We start from the raw sequence: 17,344 nt of genomic DNA on the forward strand, positions 1-17,344 counted from the left end.
GGTTGGGGAGGGCAGGGGGCGGGGAGGAGAGGAAGGCGCTGGCGGGCAGTGATGGCGGCGGGTGATGGGGACGTGAATTTAGGCACCCTGGGGAGTGGCAGCGAGAGCAGCAGCGACGGTAGCAGCGAGAGCCCGAGCGGCGCGGGAGCGGCAGCAGAAGGGGGCGGCTGGTCGGCTGCTGCGCTGGCCCTTCTGACGGGGGGCGGGGAGATGCTGCTGAACGTGGCGCTGGTGGCGCTGGTGCTGCTGGGGGCCTACCGGCTGTGGGTGCGTTGGGGGCGGCGGGGTCTGGGGGCTGGGGCCGGGGCGGGCGAGGAGAGCCCCGCTGCCTCTCTTCCTCGTATGAAGAAGCGGGACTTCAGCTTGGAGCAGCTGCGCCAGTACGACGGGTCACGCACCCCGCGCATCCTGCTTGCGGTCAATGGGAAAGTCTTCGACGTGACCAAAGGCAGCAAGTTCTACGGCCCCGGTGAGGAGTTGGACGGGGAGGGGGAGGACCCCCTGCAGCTCAAGCGCGACCATCTTATGATGGGGAGGCCCCTGGGCAAAGGGTTAGCTTGCCATCCTTCTCGACATCTGGATCCCCGCGCCTTGTCTCCCGCACCTGAGACGGCCCGCCCCCCACACGCCTCGGCCGCGGGCCCCTCCGGCGTTTACCCCCCCGAAGTCGGGGTCCCAGTGTCGCCCCAGGAGCCAGCTCTCATCTTTCATTTTTCTCCTATCCCATTTCTCCTCGCAGCCTTTTCTTGTGCTGAATTTTTCAAAATCCTTTTAGTTGTCGCCAGTCACGCTGGCCCTCAGCCTTTCCTGAACTTTCTGGTTCCTGGGATCGTTGGAGGCGGGAGAGAAGAAAGATTTCTAAAGTAGGGACCTAAAGTTTTAGGTGCTGTAATTCATAGCTTTCCTTTCTTTACTCTGTGTGTGTGTGTTTGTGTTTGTGTGTGTGTGTGTGTGCGCGTGTGTGTGCACGCGCCACTGAGCTTCCTTTTCCCTCTACTACTCCCCATAAGGCCACATTTAGGTACACGGAGTTCCAAGTCCCAGCCCTCTGTAAACTCCTGTCATATAAGCAACACCTCGACTCTTTTTTTTTTTAAAAAAAACGGGTTTTGGTACGAAGATGCTTTCCAAGATTAACAATATATGTGGGATGAGGCAGACCTGAATGCAGATCCTAATAAATACTGGCAAGGGTCTTCGCCCAGAGTTTTGGGGGTGGAGCTCATATACCCAGCAGGCGTGCCTGTCCGGTTTCTCTCTTTTATCTTTTTTTTTTTTTTTTTTTAGTAGGAAGGCAAGTATTCAACTACACGTTGATTATGATTTATTGTGTTTTCACTGAGGAGCAAAAACTTAAAACAGCTATAAATTCATACCCCCAGGCACCAGTGCTGCAAGTTAAAGATTTTTAAAACTTTGCTTTCAGAGAACTGTGTGTGTGTAGGGTGTTTGGTTTAGAAACCCTTCTTTTACAATGTAGTTATAGCATACATTTCAGATTATGTTAATAAACTTCAGTTCAGACTCATGGAACCTGTTGGCATACCATAAAACTGATCAACATTGTACATGCTGGTTGTGTAGTTATTCTGAGCTTTAAAAAAGTGACTACAATAAAAGTAAATAAAATTAGAGACCTAGAGTGACCTGTTATTCGAAAGAGTACATCCAGGTCTTAAAGTCAAGGGGGTTGGCAAGTCTAAAAACAAGTTGGTTTCCTCTTTAATCTGTTAGTCCATGAGATTTATTGACACTTGCAAATATATACTTACGATTTCTGTGCTTAGTGGCTGGAAGGTATTTTAGAAGTGCTTTGGTTAGTTGTTAATTAGAGGTAAGAAATTGGAGATCCTACATGTTGAACTATTTATTTCTTAGTGCCTTGTATTTTCTGTATATATTTATAGTACATTCAATCCAACCAAGTCACAGATAGCTTATTAAGTACTTGCTTCTCGTTGTATAAAAATGAAAACCAGATGTCTGCCTACTCATATCAGCTGAAATAGTTAATACTTTTTTGTTTACTTATGAGCATGGGGGATAAGACAATAGGGCCAAAGTACAATATTTAAACGGACAGACCAAATTAAATAGTTTTTTTTTTTTTTAGTCAAGGATTTACACAGTATGTGTGTTCGATGATTAGAAATTGTGTACAGGTTTAGATTTTTAATACAGAGCTTAACCAAACTAAAAACTCTGCCTTTGTACCCCTATCTAAACTGACAGTGAAGCAACCAAAGTATTAGTACAAAGAAGCATATCGGTCCTCACACATTATGCCTTGCCACTATCTGAAAATAGCTAGGAGAAACAGCCTTAGACACAGTTTGGCAGGATCCAGTGGCAAATGTTCTGCAACAGAAATTTTAAAATTGAGTCATAGTTGTAATGTAGATGCCCTTTGTGTGGCTTGAGCCAGTGAGGGGGTTCCTCGTAACAACAGAGGAGTCAGCTTTAGGTTAGCTTCCACTGATTTCCAGGTCCTAATGAACAGGCTAAGAGTGATATTCAGTTATTTTATTCTAAGTACTTATCAATTAACAACCTAATAGAGATATTTGGAATATTTTATTATTGAAAGGAACCTTAAAGGTAGCCAGATCATCTTAGGGGCTGAGAATATATTTCACATTAAGAGAAGATAAAACACTTCCCAAAAGTCTTGAAGCCAAATTTCTGGCTATGAAACAGACATAAGTTCGGTTTTGGTTTTAATTTTTTATTTTCATCCTCAAATCAATTAAGCAGTTTTGTAGCAGAATAATTCAGAAGTAAAAATCCTTAACTGAGACTCTTAGTAGCTGAAAGAATGAGGTAATAAGGGAGCTAGAAAACCTAGTTTCTGTGCCTAACCAATATCTACTCCCATTTCTCAGTAATGGTTTTAGAGTTAGATTGTTTTGTGAGGCTTTTTCTGTGTTGAAGATATTTTTAGCCATACATTTTTAAAGTATGGGTTCTTAAAAAATTAAATATTGGCAGTTTAATTTAGTGGAGTAAACATATTGGCAAACAGTTGTCATTAACTACATTTGTCAATATTAAATTTAGTAACAGTTCAGGCAGTTGGCCAGCACGTGAGGAAAGTGGTCATGTAAGAAACAATGAATGTGGAAGGAGAAAGGAACTAGATTTGTTAAGCAGCTACTACATCAAATCCATTAATTTGTCATCTCCACAGTGCTTCAGTGAGATTAGTGAGTATTCTGTCTTTCATATGGGGAGCCTGAGGTTTAGGAATTTGAGGTAAATTGGCTTGGGTCACACAGACATGGTATTCAAATCCAGACATATTTGACCGCAAAGCCTATCTATTCTATTTCAGGTATACTGCATTCTGGGATAAACTTAAAGAGAATCTCACTGCTGTTATTTTTTATACCCTCTCCTAGTTCCATAAGGATTTAAAGCCTCAAAAGAAACACACTTCATGGCTTTATGTTGTGCTGTTTGATATGGTAGCCACAAGCCACGTGTAGCTTTTTAAATTTAAATTAATTAAATATAATTAAAAATTGAGTTCCTCAGTCACACTAGCCATATTTCAAGTGCTCAGTACCCACATGGCTACCGTACTATACAGTGCACTTTATAGAGCATTTCCGTCTTCCCATTGAGTTCTGTTCAATAGCATTGATTCTAGAGGTCAGGGTAGAAGGAGTAGGAAACTCCATTTGGGGCTTATTATCTCATTTAATTTTCAGACAGCCCTAGGAAATAAGTAATGTTCCCATTTTACAAACGTGGAAACTGAAACTCAGAGAGATTTTGCCCCAAGTCACATATCTAGTAAGTAGCCAAGCTAGAAATCAAACCCAGTCTAACAGGCTTCATAGGCTATCCCCTCCCACTGTATCACAACATAATATAATTTCACGTTTCCATAGTCATAATAGATGAGGAGGACTCCAACAGATAGTATAATTTTAAATAATTTGATGTAATATTACTGCAGTGGAATTAAAACAGTGTTTTTTATTCTTTAGAATGGCAAGAAATTATACAATTGACCTTTCTAATAGTTTATCTGCGTTTCTGATATTTAGATATATAGCTTCCCCCGTTATTCCATGTATTCTTTGACATATACCAAAGCTGTATTTTCTCCAACGTACCATTTAAATTCCACTGGAAAGGAAAGAAGTATATACGAAGTACCCCATGAGATGCCTAATATTTAGGAGGTGGGGGAAAGGAGCACATTTACCTTTCATGTGTCTTTCCTCCTTTTTTAACTTTATGTTCAATATGTGAGTTTTATTTGTAGTTTGAAGAATTGCAGCTGAAGCAACAGTTTAGGCATATAGACAAACCTGTTCCTTCATCAATGTCCTACTGACACTACCCAGCTCTCATCCTAGCTTCTTGCTTTGAAGCCAACTGGGTCTGTGTTAGGTCTAATGCCCATACACATTCATTACCTACTATTCATTACCTGCCAATCAGATAAAGGGATCAGCTAAGTCTTCTGATGAATTTTGATACTCTGCTCAAATTTATACTAGTAATTTCTACAGTACCTTCTTGTTTGGCTCTTCTGAGTTCAACATCATTCCAGTGTTTTTAATCTAAGAGGGAATTGTATTTGTATTAAATACTAACACAAAGTATAATAGGATAGCTTAAAGCATGTATAAGACCAGAAGATGTTATTCAGTTTGGAGGAAAGGAGTACATTTAGTAACATCTGGAGTTAGCCATTCAAGTTCTTTTATAATAGTTCTTTCAACAGTGTAACATAGATCACTCCTCCCCCACGTACTTGTGACAGACATCACTAAATAACTGCTGTACTCTTAGAGCCAGCATCTTGTCTCAAGATCTTTAATATAGGATTTCATCTCCACTTTTAAACTCTAAGAAGGAATTGCCTGGATTTCATTACATTGTTGCCTAGATAAGATGTTTTGAGAAATGAGAGTTCTCTGAGTCTTCAAAACATTTGCCTCCCTACCCTCATGGAGTTTATGGTCTGTTGAGGAAGACAGATGATAAACAAGCATTCAATACATGATTATAGTCTGTAATTAAATATGATGTGAAATAAATGAATAGGATATGTAATAGAGGTTAACAAAGGACTTTATTTAGATCAGACGGTTAAGAAAGGTACCTTATTTATATTGGTTTGTCAAGAAAGTGAGGATTGATACCTCAGCAAAACCTGAAGGAGCCAGCCTTACAAAGATTGGGTATATCAATGTTTTGAAGCTATCTAAGCACTAGATCTAGAACTGATACTGTGTTAATCGGCAGAGGAAGAAACATCCTTATCACCCTTACTGATTTTCAGATTTGACTTGAGGCTTCATTTGATTAGTGTTACCTCAGTGCTTCTTTTTCCATCCTTTTACTTTTAACCAATCTGTGTTTTTTTCCTTATAAATAACATATAGCTGATTTTTTCATAAAATTTAATATCAATACTGTCTTTTAACAACTTAATCAGTTTATTTTTTATTCCTTCCACGTTTTCTCCCCTACTGATTTTTTTTAAATTTATTTTATTGAAGTATAGTTGATTTACAATGTTGTATTAATTTGTACTATACAGCAAAGTGTTTCAGTTACACATACATATACATTCTTTTTTATATTCTTTTCCACTGTGGTTTGTCACAGGGTATTGAATATAGTTCCCTGTGCTATACAGTAGGACCTGGTTTATACGTTGTCTGTATACTAGTTTGCATCTGCTCACCCCAAACTCCCAATCCATCCCTCCCCCACTCCACCCACCCCTTGGCAGCCACAAGTCTGTTCTCTATGTCTGTGTGTCTGTTTCTGTTTCACATCCCCCTACTGATTTGGATGCATTCTATTTCTATTCTTTTGGTGATAAGATTCTTTTCCTTCAGTTTTTGCTATAGAATATAAGAATGTTAACCAAACATTTTTGTATGAATTAGAAAGAACTCTTTAAGACACTTCACTGCCATTTGACAGAATATTTCTTAATATTAAATATACAAAACTATCATGTATACAAATGTAAATGGTGTCCCCTGGAGTTATATGGTACATAGCCATATATTGTGGCCCTGGTTAGAAAACATTAACTCTAATTCCTCCCACATTCCATTTTTTCTATGTTATTACTATTAGACTTCTAGTTTTACTGCAGTTTTTAAAACTCTACCCCCAAATTGGTTAAATTATTAACTTTTTTTTTAATAGTCAATCTTCATTTAAATTTACCAACATAGTTACCATTTTCTTTATTCACTGTCATTTCTTGCATCTCATTTCTTTGTTCAGGGTTCAGTTTTCATTTTAGTGAGGTACATCCTATAGCTTTTTTCATTGATAGAAAAAGATTCTGTGTCTATCTGCCCTCACTCAGGAATAATAGTATAGATGTAGGATATAAAATTGTGGGTTAACTGTTTTTTTAACTCATATCCTCAATGATGTTTTTTTTAGTTTTTTGTTTTCTGTTTTTTTGTTTTTTATTATTTTTGGCTGCATTGGGTCTTAGCTGCAGCACGCAGGATCTTTCGTTGTGGCGTGTGGGCTCCAGAGCGCAGGCTCAGTAGCTGCAGTACATGGGGCTCTGTAGTTGTGGTGCACAGGCTCCAGAGCACGTGGGCCCTGTAGTTTGCAGCACACAGGCTTTATAGTTGAGGTGCGCAGGCTCAGTAGTGCAGCATGCGGGCTCATTTGCCCCACGGCACGTGGGATCTTAATTCCCTGATCAGGGATCGAACCAGCGTCACCTGCATTGGAATGTGGATTCTTAACCACTGGACCACCAGGGAAGTCCCCTTAATTTCTTAATAATTTTAAGTAAACATACTATATCTCTTTAATCTGCTTCTGTTATCTTATTCTTGGGATACCATTTCTCATATCTGTTCTGTGTGCTCACTCCTCCATGGTAGTTTGTTTCTTCATGTAGTTACAACTTTTATTACAAAATTCAGCAATTGCTGTCTTTTTGTTTCTTGAATATTTTCTGTGATGTTCCATGAGCCTTGGGTTGTGGAAGTCTCCCTGTGGAGTGGTTTGGGGTATGCCTCAATGGAAGTTTCTGAAAAAAAAAATTTTTTTATTAGGTAATACGTGCTTGAGATAGAAAAATTTTAAAGGGTATATAGTAAAAGATAGTCTCCTTCCCACAACCCAGCCACCATGTTCCCCTCCCTAGAGGTGAGGAACCAGTCTGAGTATCTGAGTCTTGTTCCAGAGCTATTCTCTGCAAGTGAAAGCATGTGGGTATGTACACCCCTCCCATGCACTAATTGTAGCATACTATACAAACCTTTAACAATATTTTAACATATTGAGAGCCTTTCATATCAGTTTAAAGAGAACCATTTCATTCTTTTGAATGTGTGCATAAATTCTATTATATGAATATATCATAATAGTCCACTTTTTTTTTTTTTTTTGCGGTACGTAGGCCTCTCACTGCTGTGGCCTCTCCCACTGCGGAGCACAGGCTCCGGACGCGCAGGCTCAGCGGCCATGGCTCACGGGCCCAGCCGCTCCGTGGCATGTGGGATCCTCCTGAACCGGGGCACGAACCCGTGTCCCCCGCATCGGCAGGCGGACTGTCAACCACTGCGCCACCAGGGAAGCCCAGTAGTCCACTTTTAATGAACATTTGTTTCCAATCTCTTGTTATTACATGGTACTGCTCTAAATATTCATGTATCATTTTAAACGTGAGTAAAATCATAATTATCTATCAAATAAATTCCTAGACGTAAAATTACTGAGTCTTAGGGTATGGACATTTTTAATTTGGGTACTTATTTCCGAATTGCCCTCCAGAGACATTGGACAAATTTACACTCACACGAAAATGCCTGTTTCTCACCCTTTTGCCAAAAATGTGATATTAAACTTTTTGGTCTTTGTCAATCTGAGCACTTAAAATAGTATTTCAATATTATTTTAATTTACATTTCTCAGTGAGGTTGGACATCCTCAAAAATTTGAGTCATTTATGTTTCCTTTCCTACAAATTATCTATTCATATATTTTTTGCCACATTTTTTCGATCATGACTATTTTATTGCAGCTGGGCTTTGTATCATACTTAAAGCTTTTCTTAATACTTAATACTTTTATGGTTTTAGTTTGTTAGTTCCACTTGGAATTTATTTTGTTTTAAGAAGTGAAGTAAGCATCCAACTTTTGTTTTTGTTTTCTTACAGAGGGCTGTTCAGTTATCCCAACATCATTTATAGAATAACTTCTTTCTCCCAATACTTGCTGTATTACCATTACTGTTTGTTAAATTCCAACAGATATTTAAATCCATGCTATTGTATTTTTTTCACCTTAGAGTTCTCATTCTACCTGGGCTAGGTGAACTCAGGCCCCACTCCCACAAACGGCACAGGCCTGGGGTTTTAATTTTTCAAAGTCTTCCCTGCCCCCAGCCCAGCCTTGAGCCCTGGGGCCAGGGCCACTAGCTCAACCCACAGTATTGCTGAGAGCCTCCTAGTTTGAATTTTCGAAGCAAGGTTGAGTTTTCAGTTCCTCTTAGAATTATAGTAGTCAAGAGATTATCTGGTTTGACCTCCAATTTTAGGCATGTAAAATTTGCCCAAGGTCAAGTGTAGGGTGCGGCCTCGGAACCCAGGTATCTTAACTTCTTAAGAGGTATTCTTTCAGTTTTACCATGCTACCTTCTCTCTAAAAGTCCTGGGAGTTCCTAGAGCTAAGTATAAAAAAATAATATCTATTAGTTGGATTTCATTTAGTCACTTTTACATATTGTTTCATTTGTTCCTAGGCACATTATAACCTTATTTGGAATAAATTACTCAATACCAAGTATTATTAGATTTTTTTTTTAACTTACTTTAATAATCACAGAAGACTATTGTCAGAACATGCCAGAAAACTGGGCTGTTTATAAACTTTAATGAATTAAAGTTTGTCTCTGAGAGCTATGGTTTTTATACCATGGAAATAACTAAAACATTCTGGAATTTTCTCTTCTTCATAAATACTAATGTAGATACATAATCATCTTAATAGTCACAAAATTATGTGTTACATATTTTAGATATTTTATTTACTTCCTCCTGGAATTGTTTGCTCATTAAATTATTCTTTAAAACATTGTTTTACAGTGACCATATGTTGTTGCCTTCAAAAATATGTCACCCCATTGTCACTTGATTGTATTAAAGTAAGCAGTTTCAGGATACAATAACTAGTAGATTTACTGATTTTTGAACTTCAAAAATCTGTATCATAAGTGGTATTAACTCTTAAAACTGTTAATGAAATCTGAATTCTAACTAGTATAATGTCATTTCGGTGTATTTAACAATATCATGGAAATAAGATTTATCATTAAAATGATGTCCTAGGATATTTGTTATATATGTACATTTAAGAGAATCTGTCTTGGCTAAATAATTGGGTACATTTTTTGTAGCAAGAATTTTCTTGAAACTGTAAATCTAGTTTTGTATCAGCACGATATTTTAGTCTTTGATAAAGCAAGAGTATAATTTGCTTAGTTATTACTGAAATGTTAATATCTAAATGAGCCTTAATCAAAACAATCTGATTAATTTATATAAGCGAGATTTGAGTGTGTGTGTGTGTGTGTGTGTGTGTGTGTGTGTAAATGATACCATACTGAAGACCTAATACCATTTAAAATTTGCTTTCCTTGGGTAGCTCTCTGCTATTATAGTATTATGGATAGCCAAGAGTAGTTATCAAAATATTAGAATCAGTAACATTTAGGTCTGTTATGTAAGGAGGTAGTGGAAAGGGGAGGTATTACTGACTTCTTAGATATGGTTCTGATTGTGTTAGGGATGCAGAGAAATATACTTTAATTGGACCTCAAATCCTCCTTTTTCTAAGCAACTCATCCTTTTCCAACTCTAGTTCTGAATCTTTATATTACGTTCTTTATGGTCTTAGAGGAAAAAGTAAAGAAAACTGTTTTCAGAAAAACCTTTTCAGAAGTTAAATGCTTCTTGAGGGAAATTGGAAGCATGTGGAGAGGACAGCAATACAAAGAGTAGGAAAATATGTTAATCACTGAATCATTCTTTTCAGGAGTTAACAAAACATCATTTTGTCTAGAATTAGGCTTGGGTTATTAACTGTTGACTCAAGTTCACTCTAAGTTAGCCAAACCAAAAAAAGAACATCATTCCCTCTTCGGGAAGTTGGCAGACAATTTTACTAAAGAATACACTGTTATACGTTAATACACTCAAAGATGGAGGGTTTTATGACTCCTATTTTTTATAGTGATCATCTTTTCTTCTCTCCTGTTTACCATTTGGATATGTTTTAAGGTTGATACTGTGAAGTATCCTGAAGTAGATTGACTTTTGTAGGCCAGGGAGGTAAATATTATAACACAATGCTAAGAAAAGCTGATGATGTCTAAAAAAAAAAAAAAAAAAGCTTTTTTTGTTAATGCTCTTCCATTTTGATTCAACAGGTATTCTAAAATAGTCATTTCCCTGAAATTTTGTGATTAGTGAAATGCTCCAGTTTTCAGGATTGTCACTCCATCTTTGGGTTTGTGGGTCCTCTGTGTTTTCTCAAGATGTGTTGTGTTTGGGGTAGTCAGAAAAGTGGAAATGTTACTTCCCAGTTCTGTCAGTAATTTTAGGCAAGGCACTGAATGCCTCCGTTTCTATTTGTCTGCCAAATAGGGAGGGCAAAAACTGTCCCTTCCACTTTGCAATACTGTGAGAGAGGAAAGTGAGATTGCTAGCAAATTCTCCAAAAAGTTGAAATTCTCATTTTACATTTGTAGTTTTTTATAGCCTTGATCAATTTTATTTTTTTCTTTTGTGTGTTTGACTAATCACTGTTTTAAGTTTGTAAGCATTGGTCCAGTTAGCATTAAGAGGCTATATATTGGGCTTCCCTGGTGGCGCAGTGGTTGAGAGTTCGCCTGCCGATGCAGGGGACACGGGTTAGTGCCCCGGTCCAGGAGGATCCCACGTGCCGCGGAGCGGCTGGGCCCATGAGCCATGGCCACTGAGCCTGCGCGTCCAGAGCCTGTGCTCTGCAACAGGAGAGGCCACAACAGTGAGAGGCCCACGTATCGCAAAAAAAAAAAAAAAAAAAGAGGCTATATGTTATTCACAGATTTTTTTTGTCATTGTTGCTTCTTAAGAAAAAAATCACATTAGTTCTCTCTGTATATACATAAATGTGTGTGTGTATGTATATATATATATACATATATATATATTTTTTTTTTCCTCCATCTCCTGAAAACAGCCATTGCCACAAAGCACGTGGAGTTATATACCACAAAAAAACACAACTGCTTTAAGGTGGACTGCTTTTCTTTCCCTAGGGACTGTTCTTGCTTAGTTTTAAAAGTTAACATTGGGAATTCCCTGGCGATCCATTGGTTAGAACTTGGTGCTTTCACTGCCAGGGCTGGGGCTCAATCCCTGATGTCGGGAACCCGCAAGCCAGGTGGCATAGCCAAAAAAAAAAGTTAAATGTTTCTCATAAAAAAGAATGAAATAATGCCATTTGCAGCAACATGGATGGACCTAGAGATTATCATAAGTGAAGTCAGCCAAACAGAGAAAGACAAATATCATATGATATCACTTGTATGTGGAATCTTAAAAAATGATACAAATGAACTTTTTTACAAAACAGATAGACTCACGGACTTAGAAAACAAACTTATGGTTACCAAAGAGGATGGGGGGGATAAATTAATAGTTTGGGCTTAACATATACACACTACTATATATAAAATAGGTAAACAAGGACCTACTGTATAGCACAGGGAACTATACTCATTATCTTGTAATAACCTATAATGAAAAAGAATATATATCTGAATCACTTTGCTGTACACTTAAAACTAACAGCATTGTAACAGACTTAAATTAAAAAAAGAAAAAAAGTTAATGTTTCTCCAAAATAATTAAATCCAATGAAAGAACTTCAGATTTTACTTTGTAAATAGAAACAGTATTAGATTTTCTTCTCTTAAACACTTTTTGAATGTCAGTTGTCATACCTTTTTGAATGTCAGTTGAGATAATGAGCAAAGTTTGAAAGTTACAAATGTTGGCCAGTTGTAAATAGTGTCCCATTTTCTTATATAGAAGACAAATTTAAAAGTATAAAATGATAGCCTAAGTTTATATTAATAGGGGAATGATTAAATAAATTATAGGTGTATCCACTCAGTGGGAAAATATATAACCCTTAAATGATAATTGTGATAGTCACCTAATATTAAGCAGCAATATGGAAAGTACTTAAGAACGGGAAAGCAGGAAAAAGTACTTTACTGGAAGTATTGCCTTTATTTTCATGTTAATATATTAATACCTAATAATGCTACTTTTTAAATTTATTAAGGCCACTTTTTCCATGCAATTAAAAAAGAAATGAGTTTTCCTACATCCAGTGAACTTTATGGTGCAGTGCTTTCTGTAATTCAAATTAATGTTCATAAATGTTTAGATTTTTGTCTATTTAATTTTTGAATTCTATTCTTAAAAGTATAGATGCTTTTCTGACACATAACCTTCAATTTCCTAAATGATTTCCAATATGAATATGGCTATAATCATTATTTTGCTCATTTAAAAATCAGGGGATTTCCATTTTTTTCTACTTGTGTACTTCTCATTAGAAAATGCTTTATTCTGTTATATGTGAAGTAAAACTTTCCTCTCCATTCTCCAGAAATGTTGCCACTGTAAAGTGCTTGGTCTCTATTCTTCCTGGTGTTTTTTTGTGCATATACAAACGTGGGTGAAATGTGCATATATGTATATCTTTTTTTAAATTCAAAGTGAGTCATACTATATAATTTGCTGAATTGCTTTTTTCAATTACTATATCATGGACTTCTTTCTGCGCCTGTACATATAGTTACCTCATTCTTAGAAATTTCTTCTCATTATCCTATTTAGTGTCTGTGCATGTTTTGAAATTAAGGCTGTGTACCACATAAGAGTCATGAGGTTTCCTTTATTTGACTTTTTCATTTGAGACATTCTAAAATAGGGTTAGATAATCTAAATAATTTCTTTTTTTTCCTAGCGGGTCCATATGGAATATTTGCTGGTAGGGATGCCTCCAGAGGACTGGCGACATTTTGCCTAGATAAAGATGCACTTAAAGATGAATATGATGATCTCTCAGATTTGAATGCCGTACAAATGGAGAGTGTTCGAGAATGGGAAATGCAGTTTAAAGGTACCTTCATTTTGTTGGGTTCTTTGCAAATATTAAATATATGGCCAAAGAAAGTACATACTATTTCATTACTAAAGAGCCTAAGGATGCTGTCTGTTTTCACTGCCATCATTATTTGATGATAAACATAGCTAACTATCAAAATGATTGTTACATGTGCTTATTATTTATAAAATCCATATTTAAAAATTGGCTTGTTACAAACTATAAAATTTATAAAAATTGTGACACCTTTAGTCTTATAAGGTTTGTTCATTAAGGTATAGTTTTTTAAATATAGAATTTAAAACAATTAATTATTTAAAACAATTAATTAGTGATATTGATACTGTAATTTTAGTTTATTCTAAAATGATTTTCTTGATCTTACCTTCAAACCATAAAGGAAAAATGTCATTCTCCTTCATTACATGCTCATGACATCAATTTTTACCGCCTCTGTGAACACTCTGGACTGCTATTTATGTGACCTGTGGATCCCTTGGAATACTTCTGGCTTCTTGGCACTTATACTGGTTTTGCTATACAAAGCAGTCCTCCTGTATTATCCTCTCGGTTTGTCAGTTAATTTGCTTAAACTAGGTTCAGAGTCTTGACCAAGAAATGACTAAACATGTTATCACCTTGGACATAACGATGTTCTAAATTAAACACCTGGTAACATAAAAACAAGCAATGTAACCGAGATCTAAGAAGAGAGTTTGATAGGAGAAAGAACAGTAAGGTACTAGGCACCACATATCGGCACCTCAGAGAACACAGGATAATAAGTAACGAGTGAATTTTCATCTTCTCATTTGGTTTGTTTTCTTAGGGACTACTAGCATGTGTCACATTTTCTCCCCAAGAATATTTCCTGGTTGGATCTACTTTCCATGTGATTTTCCACCTCATGTACTCTTTCTCCCCAAGAAAGTAACCATTAACTTTTTTATGGTCTTCTAACTGTTGGAAATGCCCTACATTGCCAACTTACCTATCTAATGACAATACTTTGGGCTATTAAAATTTAAAGAACTATTCTGAGACTCACAGTGCACATTAGAGTTAAACCAGTTTCAAAGTACACGTCCTCATACCTATTCCAAGAGCCTGGCATGGGTGACTCCAAAATGGGTCCTGGATGTGCATATATTTTTTTTAAAGGTCTCCAAGTGATTCTGATGCAGTGTCCTTGATTAGGAACTGGTTGTATGGAACACTCTCCTGCCAAAGCACAATTCCCAAGCTTTATGAGTTCCCTGACCTTGTTTTCTTTTGTTCAAGTGTTAGATGAGTACAAAGACTGGACAAGGTAAACAATAGGAAAAACTTATCTTGTTCTATATGACTCTAAAGGAAGCATACACCTTCCCTGCTGTATAATGGAATAGTGAGACAAATCTGATCGCTACTGATTTTCTTTTGATGTATCTTTCAGAAAAATATGATTATGTAGGCAGACTCCTAAAACCAGGGGAAGAACCATCAGAATATACAGATGAAGAAGATACCAAGGATCACAATAAACAGGATTGAACTTTGTAAACAACCAAAGTCAGGGGCCTTCAGAACTGCAATTCTTACTCCCTTTCACAGAATGTCCAGCGTCTTTGGGTTTGGTTCACCTGCTGCAAAAAAACATTCAACAGATTGTTTGTACAAGCTAAATGAGTCTCACCATGAAGATTCGAATACTAGACATTATGCTGCCAGACTCATTTGTTGCAGTTGTTTGTAATGTCTGGTGGGGCTTCTTCATCCTGAAAAGAAGGAGACAGGGATTTTTTTAAAGAGCAAGAAAGTCACAAGATTACTTTTCCTTTTCTCTTTTTTTTTTTAAATCAAAGACAACCTGATACATATTTGCTACTTAAGTGTACAGATCTCCTTACAAAAACAGCAAGGAATTCCTACTTCATGCGCTGGGTCTGTTTTAGCAATGAGGGAGGGGGGTTGGTGCCCATCAGTCTGAGTAGTTAAGGCTACTGAAACACTAAGATATGACTCCCCGAGCTTTTCTTTTTGGGTTTTGTCAAAGAAAAGAAAAAAACTTTTATTTCTAAGAAATTTTTGGAAATTAGAAAAAGGGATTTCAGGTGGATTTAAGTCAAAGCTAATTCCCCAACAGTAAGATCATTTGAAACTGGTTTTTATCCCTTTCCTTCCCCTAGATCAAATCAATATTAATTGTGCCTTATTTCACTTACATAGACTTGAATTATTTTTAGGGAAAGCCCCTATGTGAATTCAGAAGTCACTACAAGCAGCATTGAGACTGAAGTTGGAATATTCTGTTGACCGCAAAACCTTGATGTCATTCTGTGTATATAGAATGTAAAAGGAATATTCAGTGTTACTGCCATATATGTTAATATACACAAACTTAATTAGCATTGTCATGGCCAAATGCATTCCCCCATGCTTTTCTCTTTTCAAAAAAAAATTGAAAAATCAACAACTCTATCCCCTAACAGCTGCCTAATTTTAGGAGTCTTGACTCACATCTTACTGGTGTGGGTGCATGAGGCCGTAGTATGGATGTCGTGTGGGTGTGTCTGAGTGTGTGTGAGAGCGCCTTGGAAGGGATCTGCAGATACTGTAAATACCCGTACCATTTTAATAAAGCATGTACAATAAACCAAAATAAGCTTGAGTTGGACTTTATATACAAACTGTAAGCCAGTGCATTATGATATGGGAGTTGAGATTGTGTATTTGACTCAAGATAAGGAAGAATCTTGGAAATGAAAGGCAGGCACTGGTTAACCAAGTTGTACACATTGTACCACATTCACTGTAACTTTAGGAAGAAATTCCACTTTGTGGAACATTCTCAAGAGATCTGAGATTATTCAGGTAAGAATTGATATATTAAAATGTACATATTTTTTCTTTATATTTTGATGCCAACTGATAATACTAGAAGTAATAGCACTCCAGGTGGTAGTTATTGAACACAAAACAATAAAGGATATTACACTGATTGATAGGTATTAAATTCTTCCATTGTTAGTTTGAAAAAGCTCTTACTACAAGCCCTATATGTGTCCATTATTTGATTGCATCATGACTATTTAGGTTCTTAATTGGAGACAAGTTATACCAAAAAAGACAATTTTATTTAATAAGTCAGCAGTTAGAGAAAAGAATTCTCCTGCTTTACGAGTATAATATATGCAGAAGCCATCAAAGAAAGAGGAACTTTTAACTGCAGTAATAAGCTAAAGTATGTAAAATACTACATTCTATTGTGTTCAGTCTTGGAATGTTTTGTAGAAAATGATGAACTTCAGCCAGATCTTTGCTGAAGACTGGTTGTAACAACTGAAGAGTGTTGGTAAATGGTTTGTGTGTTTTTATGTAAAATATTTTCTGAACAGATTTGTTAGAGTATGTGTCCTCTGGAGTAAACTGATATATATGAATCATTTGAGCCTAAACTTAAGAAGTAAATCTACACTTGTGAATAGAGAAACCCTAAATATTCATGCAGTAAAAATTATGTAGTCTGTTAAGAAAAATGAGTAATGTTGTGCTTTGGACTTGAAATAAACAGTGTTCTATGGACAATTCCTCAATTTCAATTGAGTGTTCTCATTCTCAGGAAGTTTGGTGGGCAGTCAGTCATTGAGTAAGGGGACGGGAGCTGTGGTGGCATTGTTGCTGTTGTTTCTCCCTTAACCACTATTTCCCTAACTTGCCTGATTATTAGAACCACTTGAGGTGCTTAAAATACAAATTCTTGGTCCCCAGTCAAAACCTACCACCCACTAAGCCAGAATGGAAAGCGAATGAGTCTCGGACTTTATTTGTAAGAAGTGCCTTGGGTAATTCTTATGCTTAGAATTTTCAAATGTGAAAGACACACCAGTCTTTTCAAGTTATACAATTGACTCTTGAACAACAAGGGTTTGAACTGTGTGGGTCCACTTTATTTTCTTCAATAAGTATTACAGTACTACAGTACTTCATGATCCACATTTGGTTGAATCTGTGGATGTGGAACTGCAGATCCAGAGGGCCGTAAGGGGAATTTCACTCAGCACAGGTCGGTACCTCTGAACCCCTGCATAATGTTCAAGGGTCAGCTGTATTATCTGTCTTTGTCATCTACTTGAAATGGACCTTAACCTTAGATAATTTTGGTCTGATTCCCTGTATTTGGTTTTCT

General features: G+C 36.9%; 1 protein-coding gene across 2 annotated transcripts; it reads left to right on the forward strand.

Moving 5' to 3' along the window:
* Positions 1–35: 35 nt before the first annotated feature.
* On the forward strand, positions 36–16,806 carry PGRMC2 (progesterone receptor membrane component 2; the record flags this gene model as incomplete). Of its 2 annotated transcripts, XM_079920670.1 has the most annotated exons (3): positions 36–469; positions 13,036–13,191; positions 14,612–16,790. In XM_079920670.1, 3 exons carry the CDS (start codon positions 52–54, stop codon positions 14,707–14,709), a joined length of 672 nt encoding a protein of 223 aa, XP_079776796.1. In that variant the 3' UTR covers positions 14,710–16,790. The 2 variants fall into 2 exon arrangements, with proteins under 2 accessions (XP_079776796.1, XP_079776795.1); XM_079920669.1 differs by having other exon boundaries at positions 52–469; positions 13,036–16,806.
* Between the last annotated feature and the right edge of the window lie 538 nt (positions 16,807–17,344).

Source organism: Stenella coeruleoalba (assembly GCF_951394435.1).
Source record: "Stenella coeruleoalba genome assembly, chromosome: 4".
NCBI classification, from domain to species: Eukaryota; Metazoa; Chordata; class Mammalia; order Artiodactyla; family Delphinidae; genus Stenella; species Stenella coeruleoalba.